Source organism: Centrocercus urophasianus, unplaced genomic scaffold (genome assembly GCF_019232065.1).
Source record: "Centrocercus urophasianus isolate 14NV4802_14NV808 unplaced genomic scaffold, USGS_Curo_1.0 seq_10, whole genome shotgun sequence".
Classification (NCBI taxonomy): domain Eukaryota; kingdom Metazoa; phylum Chordata; class Aves; order Galliformes; family Phasianidae; genus Centrocercus; species Centrocercus urophasianus.
Genome location: NW_024884142.1, coordinates 100014639 through 100026239, shown reverse-complemented (window position 1 = coordinate 100026239; position 11601 = coordinate 100014639). Strand labels below are relative to the sequence as shown.

The 11601-nt window shown below is 44.5% G+C and overlaps 1 protein-coding gene across 1 annotated transcript; it reads right to left on the bottom strand.

Annotated features, from left to right (window-relative positions):
- Nucleotides 1-105: 105 nt before the first annotated feature.
- Nucleotides 106-5859, bottom strand: LOC122161544 (GDNF-inducible zinc finger protein 1-like). Its single transcript, XM_042821091.1, is given in 6 exon segments — nucleotides 106-300; nucleotides 302-352; nucleotides 1498-1655; nucleotides 2157-2324; nucleotides 2927-3021; nucleotides 5831-5859. Coding segments are annotated over 6 exon segments (696 nt in total).
- Nucleotides 5860-11601: the final 5742 nt, after the last annotated feature.

Genomic DNA, 11601 nt, shown 5'->3' with positions numbered 1-11601 from the left:
AAAAAAATGTGAAGCTGTAGGCAGAGTTAAAACCCACCCGGCCCAAATACCTGCAGCACGCCTCATGAAGCCTTCCTGCCCGCACGGCTTCCCGGTGACACGGCGTTACAGGCACAGGACGGAGCGGTCGGTGCCTTCTGCGCTGCTAACGCTAGGTGGCACCTGCTGTACTTGTTTAAGAATGACGCTTTCTGGTTTATAAAGTTTACCTCGGTCAACTGACCAAATTTCTGGTACCGAGCCCTCGTCCATACAGGCTCCCGAGAACGTCTCTATTTTGGACCAGTTGTGGTTTTTTTTTGGTCGTAAGGTCTATTAAGAAGCTTCTCCAGTGAGCGTTTCGGTCATGAATCTAGAGAAAAAGAAGACAACGACATGTGAGATCTTCCAGCAGCCACTGCCAAACACTGAATTCAGTGAGACATCGCACAGCAGTGAGGTTTGCTCACTGTGCTAATCGTGCTAACGTGTGAGCAGCAAAAGCTGGATTTGCAGCATGAGAACAGAGCTGTTTTTGCCAACTCTGCACTGATTTTCTGCCAGAGAACGCTTCCAAAGGAAACTAGATGTTCAGCACGTAGGCAAACATTACATTTATAATCTTGCAATTGGAAAAAAAACACCTTATGTTCTCCCTTAGCAGTCACACTGAGGGTATGGAGGTTTCTGAACACAGCCAATTTTGGCAGTCAATTTTTTCAGTGCATCATAACTCCAGAAATGTGTAAAACTATATTCATGGAGACATTATAAACCATCATGCTAGAGGCTTCAAACCGTGCAGAGGTGTAGTAATACAACACATAATACTTCTTTTAAAAAATTACTTATTTAAATAATTAAGATACTTAATATAAGCATATTAAATAACCACTGTCCCTCCTCATCCCTCTTAAGATCACATTTTCCTTTTGAAGACAGTACAACTATTTGGAAGATGACTGATTTGGCAGCCAGCAGTGGGAGCTGCTGTGCCGCTAGATAGGAGAAAATTCTGCACACTGCAGAAATATGTTTTTAAAAGCCATGTATATGCTGTGTCCATCTCCTAACCCTAACCTTCATTCTTCCACAGTTTTTAAAAATAAACACCAGAACAGTGTGAACCTCCAGTAAGCCATGAAACTTCTCTCAGAAGCTAAGAGTCACCGCTGCAGCCTGACTCCCACAAGGGTTTGAGGGTTCACAGAATCCTGGAATTACTCAGGTTGGATGGAAGCTCAAAGCCCATCTAGTTGCAATGCCCCTGCCATGGGCTCGTTGCCCTCCACTAGATCAGACTGCCCAAGGCCTCATCAAAATGGCTAGGATGGGGCATCCACAGTTTCTCTGAGCAGCCTGCGTCAGGGTCTCACTACCCCGAGTAAAAAAAATTCCTCCTAATATCTAAACCTCCCCTCTTTTAGTTTAAAACCATTCCCTCTTGCGTCTCATCTGCCCACATAATAAAAAATATCAGTCTCCCTCCTGTGTGTAAGCTACAAGGGGTTGGCATACCGACACGTGTCTCCGTAGGGTGGACATGTCTGTGAAAGTTCTCTCGCATGCTCTGCACTTGTAGGGCTTCTCCCCAGTGTGAATACGCTGATGGCGCCGGAGAGCGCCCTGCTGGGTGAATGTTTTTCCACACTGCTCACAGAAATACGGACGGGTCTCTAAATGGCAAAGAACAGCAATCAGTGGCTTCGAAGGCAGTTTCTTTTGGCTCCAATTTCACAGACAAAAAGCGTATGGAAGTTTGAAAAGACGAACGTCGGGATAAAGCTGTGTATCTAGCAGGAATGTGCTCGGGGCCCTGGCTTCTAAGGTTAGGTGATAAATGTTCTCAAGTCTTCTCTGGCTGTGATGGAAAGCCCAAGAACAGCACCCTGATCTTGCAAGGGGAATAGCAGCACTAATAACAGTCACTCCAGTGTCCTCCAACAGCACACAATACACCTCACTCTTCTGGACAAGTGTCACTTGATATAAGATGGTACCTTGCCCCATTTAGCAAGTCAGGATCAGTAGCAGCCCTGCGTCTCCTCACCACCTAACTCAAGGAGCTTATAAAAGTGGCTTTGGAATAACATGTCACCATCCAAACTGTAAAATATTTCACATCTCAACTTCCAGTGCAGTTTATTTTCTCGGCCCCAATTTGTTTGTTTCATTACCTGCGTGGACATTACTGTGCTGAGCTAGTGAGGCTCTCAATCCAAACGTCTTCCCACAAACCTCGCACTTGTACGGCTTAGCACCCATGTGGCATCGTTTATGGCATTTTAAATATTCATTGGTGGCAAAATGTTTTCCACACACATCACACTTAAAGAGACGCTCACCTGAGTAAGAAGGAAAAGGCACTCTGAATTCTTGCAGAAGCTTTCACCTACCCACAACTCCTTTCTGGCTCTGAGTTGGCAAAAATCCCCTTCTCCACGTTTATGTTCATAGAATCACAAAACGGCTTTGATTAGAAGGGACCTCAAGGATCACCAACTTCCAAACCCCCTGCCACAGGCAGAGTTGCCAACTATTACATTAAGTGCTAGATTAGATTGCCCAGGGCACAATCTTCCTGTTGCCTTTCACTTGCTCAAATGTTTTTCTTCCTGGAACTACCATGCTTCATAATTTTTATCTTTCGGTTATCTGATTTCCACGTATCTTTGTCCCTTGGTTCTCTGTATCTTCTCTGTACATGTGACCTTACTCTCTCACTTAACCCTTTATCATAATTTCATTCCACAATACTCCAGTCCTGCTCCCACACATCCACTTTTGTACTTCAAAGTGACTTTTCAAGTATCTCTCTATCCCTGGTAGTTCCCTCCTGGAAGCCTTCTGTGAGTTAGAAAAAGAAGTGTTCACTTCCAAATCCCCACTAATTCTTACCAGGCAGCAATGGGAGGTGATGGAAGGAACAGAAGTATTTAATGCTTACCCGTGTGCGTCCTTTTGTGGCCAGTGAGTTTGCCTTTATCAGCAAAGCAAGCACCACAGTCCTCACAAACATATGGTTTTTCCCCTGTATGGGATCTAAATGAAGCAAAACACACAAAAGGCTATTAATAACATAGCTCTTGTACTTTAAAAAGTATATTTCTCTATTTTGAAGTATTTTCTATGCATTATAGTAAACACACTTCATTTTTTTCTGGTGATTTTAACTGGAAAAAAGTACATTCTGTTCAGTCAGGAAATAAAGCATTTACCACTATCTGTGCCATACTGAAGTGTTCCCATTTAAGAGTTTACTTTTTTCTCACTCTAAGGCCCTAGAAAATCCTTTTTTCTTTCCTTTTTTTTTTTTTTTTTTTAACAGGTTATGTTTATAGTGTAGCACTGGAAGGGAGAAAGCAGGAAAGATGACGTGCTGCTGCAGTTCACATGCAGACTGCCTCCAGCACAACGCCAGCAGCAGATCTTGAGACACACTGTAGGGCACATTCTCAGCTTCCATAACCACTCAGCCCTACGTCCCCCAGCCTGCAAAAGCCAAAAGGCATTAAGAAAAGTCAGGCAAGCAGTGTTTCCAAACACATGCCAGACACCTGACTTTAAACTAGTTCAAATCAAAGAAGTCTGAGGCAGGGATCCTGATGTTTGATCTTAACATTTGTTCATCCTTCCTTATTCCAACCCAAACAGCAAGATTTGAAAAATCACGCCTAACTCTGAGCTGTCAGGAAAAATGCTGCACGTATGAGGCAGCAGTTACCCAACACAAATCCCACACGTCGCTGTGACAAAACAGTGCTGGCTTAGCTGGCTCAGCTGACACAGATACTCAGACATTTCAGACGTCTTACTGCTCCAGAATCATCATGCCTCACCATTTTTAAGATCATTGTAAGAACACTCAGGAGACAGAAAAGACCTACTGACCCCATCATCTGGGTCTACAGTCTAGAAGGATGGAATTTCTCTCTCCTAGTTTAGCCCTCTAGAACTACAAACTATCTGCTAGGCTCACTGTTAAGAAAGATGGGACATTCCATGGCGTGATTCACTGTCTCTTGGGGAGGAAGCATTTAACACAGATACCACTAGAGAGCAATTCATCCATCTAGCTCTGCTGACTACAGATGGAGCCCAAATGAGGAGTCCAGCTTTTGTAGTGTGTAGAAAAAATGGAATCCCACACCAAATGACTTGCTCAGAGTCACACAGGAAGATCTTTTCATCTTGACCTCTGGAGTCTTTTGCTCATTTCTCAGCCTATTTCTCATCAGTGAGGGCCATCATCTTATCACAGAATCACAGAATTGTAGGGGTTGGAAGGGACCTCCAGAAATCATCGAGTTCAACCCCCTGCCAAAGCAGGTTCCCTACACCAGGTGGTCTTAAGTAATCTTAAATAATATTTACACAAATGGATGTGGGTCAAAGAGGAGAAATGTACTGAGCTTTGCTAATGACACTAAGCTGACAAGAACGCAACTGAAAGCAGGAATATGCTGGGGAAAAAACAGTAAAGGTGATCTGTGAAACCAAAATACAAATGGACAAGATCCAACACCGTGCAACGCAAGCACAGTAACACAGCAACTTCTGACGGGGACTTCCACTGAAAAGCAAAAATATCACCAATTCAAAAAGACAAAGCAGAGACCTCAGTTAAGTGTCTGCTGACTGCTCACCAACTCTGTGAAGCGACTGCAGAAGAAAAATGTGAACTGAGGCAGTGCAGATGAAACACCACCAAGGAAGGTAAGAATTAACGGCAGCCCTGTTGTACAAGGAGTTTCTGGAACCTCATTCCACCTACTGAGCTGCTCTTGCTCTTCCACACTGAAGAATATAATGGGAGATACAGAAGGGACCTAAAGCACACACTCTGTTTTACTAAGAGACGTTACAATTACACCGTTTATTAACATGATTACTCAGGCTAAATACTCTTCCCCCCCTGCCCCTCCCATAAACACAGAAGGGACATAAAAACACCGATCAAAGAGGAATATTTTAAACACAAGTCTAATCCATCACAGGTGTGCATAAATGGAAGGTTTCCAAAGAGTAACCTTGCAATCACAGGAGGAGAACTGATCTGCTCCAGAGAGACCATCAGATGGTGACGGGAGTTACAATGTAACTGTCTGTGCTAGTGGGGAAATACATGCAGTGACTTACAAGGTGCCCGGGTTATTAACTCCTGCACCCAGCTCACGCTCCTAGCCTCATGCCTTTTCTCTACCTGCAAGACTAAGATGCAAAAAGCATACAAGTATGCCACAGCTGGAAGTAAGTAACTTGTGCCACACGCACAGATATACCTGCACAAGGCAGGGCACCCATTAGCCAGGCAAAGTTCACAAGCTAGCATCAACAAAGCAATGTAAACTTCCCCTCTGAACTGAGCTGGACACACACCTAGGGCAGCCACCGACATACGTGTTGTGTGAACATTCCTGTTGCCACAATGCAAGCCAGGTCTGCATGAGCAAGCTGAGCTGCCAAACAGAAGATCTATTGGGAGGAAAAAAAATAGCTGGTGCTCAGGAGGACCTGCCATTCACACTGAAAACATTCCAGGGGTTCTTCCCTTTTTTGGTAACTATATTCCCACTCTGTTGTTACTGAAGGGCATAGGATGCATTCCTGGAGCTCACTGTCTACTTAAGCTAGCTACAATCATTGCAGTTCATGTTCTGCAAAATGATGAAAATCAAAGGACGGTAAAAGGAGACAATCAAGGAATTTGCTTCAAAAGCTCATTCTCAGTGTGAGCTAAAAAACTATAAGTAATACTTTGATACCCACTGTCATTCTGAAGCTAAGATTGCTGTCATTACAGCACTACCAGCCTTTCTGCTGCATACAGCTCGGGATGGACAGAACTCACCTTCCCTGAAGCTGCTCTACAACAACCATTTCAGCAGATGCCCCCACCCTCCCATTCCTTGCCAGGAAAATATTGGGTTCATTCACCCACTGACAGTGAATGCACTGTCCAACGAAAACCAGGGGTGAAACACGTTCCCTGTTAACAGGCATCACTGTGCCTCATTTGATAACAGCTATGTCAGAATCATTTCCATCTTGCCCCACGCTCATTAAAAACAGGCTTACCAAAGGAAGTGTCAAGGCTACACTGAATTGAACTGTAAGGGCTTTCTGGTCTGGTTTTCTCTCCTTCCTTTCCTTTAGACCATCAATAAAACATTAGTTGTGAATGGCTGATTTGTTCCAGTTCCAGCAGGTATATTTCAGGCTCACTGCAAGGCTTTTTATTTTGAAACTGTTTCTGATGTAACATTGCCATGTTAACCATCTGCCTGAGTGACAAGGCCAAGCTATCCTAATAGGATACCCTCTGTCTGCTCACACACCTATGCTGCACAACCAGGGGCAGCCTGAAATACCTCAAAAATAAACACTGCAATGGCATCGTATCTATGTATATTGAAAGATTATAATAGAATAAGCAGTGTGAAAGACCCACACAGAGGCAAATGAAAAATATAGACCATATTTATTATTTATTAATAATGAAGGGAAAAAACCCTCCAATCCAAGCCATGTTGTTTTTCCATCTCACGATGGATGTCTTGATGAGCTGCTAGGAAGGAACAGGAATGACTTCCTCTGGAGGTGGAGCAGGAGTCTGACAGCTTTCTACACTTCACACTATGTGCTGAAAGAGCAAAGGTCCTTTACTGCCATCACCTGGAATCAGTGCAACCAGCAAAAGGAACTTCCTCTAAAAGCAGTGCATGCAAAATTCATTCAGTTGCATGCTGTTACGCGAACAAAAGGACAGGATGGGATCATTCAGGTTGGAAAAGAACACTCCGATTATCTAGTTCAACTCATCACCAGCATGTCCAGTAAGCCACGTTCCTCAGTACCACAGCTACCTGCTTCTTGAACACCTCCAGGAATGGTGGTGACTCCAGCACTTCCCTGTTCCTGTGCCTCACCACTCTTTCTGAGAAATTTTTTTTCCTAATATCCAACTGAACCTTCCTCTCGTGCAACCTGAGGCCAATTCCCCTTCGTCCTACAGCTGGTATCTAAGAGAAGAGGCTGACCCCCACCTTGCTACAACCTCCCTTTCAGGGACTTTTAGAAAGGCATAATGTCTCCCCTGAGACTCTTCTTAGCCACAACAATCCCAGTTCCTTCTAGGAGATCATCTTTTGTGTGTTTTGCTACAGTTCCTGGGAGGCAAAGGCCGCAAGCATCAATGTTACCTTCAGCAAAAGGGCAATGTATGCCTAACCCAAAAGCTCCGCCAGCAGCCACGGCTACACAACAGTGCTCTGCAGTGCAGTTTGAGAATGGCACATTAGGCCCTAGGAGAAGGTAGATTTGCTATAGCAGTGTATCCAATGAAGCCATTCATGAACAAGTCTTCCCCAGGGAAACCGGACGAATCTTTCTGCCCATTGGTTTAGGCAGCGTCACTATCTTGGATCACATTTCCTTATGTGACTTTCCTTATCACAATCCCCTAATTATGCAAATTAAGTATGTGGCTTAGTCGCTGCTCCATTCTGACAGCAAACGGTCCCTGCTGCTGTGACACAGCATGTCACCATTGTGACGTCTGTGAACATTCCATTCCAACCCCCCCCCGCCACAACAGCTGCCATTGCACTGCATCCTGCTCCTGTGGAAGGACGAATTTCATGGCCTGGGGAAAGAGCCACGGACAAGAAATGCTGCCAGGGTGAGAAATTAATCACTGAACACGTCTCCACTTTATCAAACACATCAAAGGTTTCTATCCTAAACAAGCTTTCAGACAAAAGATTTCTTGGACTCACCTAGCTGTTGAAATTGTCCAACAGCAAGCTTGGAGACAAAGGTGAAGAAACAGTCTCTAACACTCGCCATCCTGCTTCTTTACACAAAACCTCTCTTGATAGGGCTTCTCTCTGCCATCTCTCAACAGGGGCTTCTTTCAGCCCTCTCTCCAGAGGGGAGTTTCAGGCTGGAGAAGAGGAGGCTCAGGGGAGACCTCACTGCACTCTACAACTTCCTGAAGGGAGGTTGTGGTGCAAAAGGGTCTGGCCTCTTCTCCAAGGCAAATAGTAGGACCCAAGGAAATGGCCAGAAGTTATACCAGAGGAGGTTTAGGTTGGATATTAGGAGAAACTTTTTCTCTCAAAGGGTGGTCAGGCACTGGAATGGCTGCCCAGGGAGGTGGTGGAGTCGCCGTCCCTGGCAGTGTTCAAGAGGCGCCTGGATGAGGAGCTATGAGAGATGGTTTAGTGCTTGTGGTACTGATAGGAATGGGAGGGTGGTTGGACTAGATGATCTTGCAGGTCATTTCCAACCTTGTGATTCTGTGATTCTGGGTTCTTCCAGCCCTTTCCAGACTGGTCTGCCTTCTGTGTCCGTGTTTGGCTGCCAGTTGTGACCAGAGAGTCACAGGCTCCCTTGCTGGCGCAGAACAAAGACTCTCTGCTCTAAACTACAGCATTTCACATACAAACAGCATCTGCTTTGGTTTTGTTTTCTTTCCCCTCGGGAATTTCCAAGAAGCCCTTAACTTTAGCTCTCTCAAACAAGACAAAGAGAAGGCTTCTGAGCATCACCTCTAGAGAGGTCTTTGATCTCCACAGTCATACTAACACCAGACACTGAGGACATCAAATTGATGCAGCTCAATACGTGATCTGTTCTTAGGCTTAACACTATTTTTGTACTGAAACAAGGATAACTTTAATGCAAGACCAAAGAAAGCAGCATCTAAGCTAAGATATGGGGCAGACCACCTACAATGTAAATAGGAACATTTTGTGTCTGCCGGGTGCTGATTTGCGAGCTGCATATGTAGATGTCATACATGTAAAACAACGCTCAGTTAGGTAAAACTGAGTATCTAATCCCAAAAGAAATGATATGTGCAATTCTCTAAGTGCTTATGTGGAACAAACTGCTCTGTGCAAAGACCAAAAACAGTTGAAGATCTAAGAAACTGGTAACAGAACTCAACTCTCTCAAAGCATTCTCTTCCAAAACTTGCACCAGTTGCAAAGCTTCCATCGCTTTACAGTTCTTCCAATCTACATACAGAAAACTCCAACTGACAGCTTCCCAACAGAGACTGTTGGGATTTACACATCATCACTCCATAGATTATTACACCCCACTTGTGAAGAGCTACGGGAACCCAAAAGACACACTTGGTGCTGTATTTCTTCTCTTCTGCCTCTTGATTAGCAAGAGGCATGAGAAGATCGTAGAAGATCGTATTACTTTCTTGTTCCTGCTAAGAAGAGATAAATTCTACCCGCCCCTTTATTTATTCTTAGATCTTAGCTTAAGGGCATGTCATCAGACTTGCAGGATATTGCGACCTGACAAAAGCTTGTAATGGAAAACAAAACCCTAAGCCTTAAAAATTACAGCTTGCTACATTCTTCTCTTAGTTCTTGGAAGCAGTGAAAATGCTTCTGGTAAGTTCTTGGCAAAACCAGGCACAGAAAAACTACAAACCTCAATAAGCACATAGACAAAAACGATGAGAAACACAACTGGTGAAAAGATCTCAGACTAAAGACAGCACCCTCAAAGTAAACAGCCTTCATCCAGAAAAAATGCTTCCAGGGCAGGCCAGCCATTCACTAAGCCCAGGTCAGGCAGGAAACACAGGTGCATTTCTTGCACCTCCCAATCCTGGATGAGCCACCTCTTTTCCAGGGCTGCACAATCACTATCCATCCAGGCCGTGACATAACAGCTCCCCTCTACCTTTCTTACCTTATCAATACTTTTATGCTCAGTGTCAAAATTGCTGGTTTTTTTTGGAGGAGAAGCATGAAGGTGGCCAGGATAAAAAGAGGAGGAGCAGAGCGACAACAACGGGCGAGGAAGGAGAACGGTGAGGAGAACAGCAATGAGGGTAAGAGGAGGAGAAAGGGGACGAGGAGGAAAAGGTAAGTGACAACAACGAGGGAAGGAGATGATAGATGAGGAGGGGTATTGGGAGGTAATCAGGAAAAGATGAGGAGAAGGAGGAGAAAGGAAGAAAAAGTAACGGGAGGAGAAGAGGAAAAAGCCATGAAAAGCAAAAAAAGGAGGAAAAGGAGAAACAAGAGGAGGAGAGAAGTGATAGTGAAAGGAAAAGACGGAGCAGAGGGTAGAGGAGGAGAAAGAAAGTAACAGGGATGATGGAACACAAAGGGGGAGGAGGAGGACAACAAAAGAAGTGATGATGAAATGAAGAGGAGGTTGAGATGGAGGAGGCAGAGGAGGAAGAGAAGGAAAAAAGCAGCAGCCAAAAAATGAGGAGGAGGAGAAGTAAAAAGAGGCGATGACGAAATAAGGAGGGTAAGATGCAGATGGAGGTAGAGGAGGAGAAGGAGGGAAAACAAAAAGGCAGGGACCACGAAATGACCAGGAGGTAGAGGAAAAAAGAAGCAGTGATGCAATGAGGTAGGAGAGGAAAGGAAGAGGAAGTAAGCGGTCAAAAGGAAATGATGGGAGGAATATAAAAAAAAAAAGCAGCAACCAGGAAAGAAGGCAGAGGAGGCAGAGGACGTGGTGGTGGAGGAGATAAAAAAAAGGAGGAAAAAAAGCAGGAACAATGAAATGATGATAAGGAGCAGGAGATGCAGGAGGAGACGGAGAAGGAAAAAGAGGAAAAAAACCAGTGATAAGAAGATAAGAAGGAGGAAAAAAGGAGGAGATAAAGGGTTTGAAAAAAAAAATGAGGGTAAGCTGCAAGTGGAGGTGGAGGATAAAAAAGAGCAGGAATAATGAAAAGAAAAGGAGCGGCAGGATAAGGAGGCGGAGGAAAAAAAGGATGAAATCAAAATGACAAGGAGGTAGAGGAAAAAAATAATGAGGGGGAAAAGGAAAAGAAGGTGGAGAAAGACGAAGAAAAAAGCAGAACACAAAAAAATAAGGTCAAAGAGGAAAAAAGCAGAATCTTTGAAATATGCAGGAGGAGGAGAATAAAAGCAGAAACCATAAAATGAGATCAATGAGGAAAAAGGCAGCATCTTTGAAACATGGTGGAGGAGGTAGAGGAGAAGGTGGAGGAGGATTAGAAGGAAAAAGCCAGCAACCACAAAATAATGTTGAGAAGGAAAAAAGTAGCATTTATGAAAAATGGTGGAGGAGGTAGAGGAAGAGGTGGAGGAGGAGAAGGATAAAAGCAGCAACTACAAAATCAGGTGGATGAGGAAAAAGGCAACATCTTTGAAATATGGTGGAGAAGGAGGAGGTGGAGGTGGTGGAGGAGAAGGATAAAAGCTACGACAGGAAACTGAGGAGGAGAAGGAACAAAAGGGAGAGGACAAGGAGCAGGTAAGAAGCAGTGCAAACAAAACAAGGAGGGTAAGGTGCAGGTGCAGGTCGTGGAGAAGGAGGAAAAAAGCAGCGATGCCACGACAAGAAGGACAAGGAGAAGGAACAGGAGGAAAAAAAACAGCAGCAAAAAGGAAATGATAAGGATGTAGAGGGAAAAATCAGGAACCAGGAAATGAGGTGGAGGAGGCGGTGGTGGTGGAGGAGGAGGAGGAGGAGGAGAAAAAAACAGATACAACAAATGAGGAGCAAGAGGAAAAAACCAACGTCTTCGAAATATGGAGGAGGTGGAGGTGAAGGTGGTGGTGGAGGAGGAGGAGGATAAAAGTACCAACTACAAAATGAGGTCGA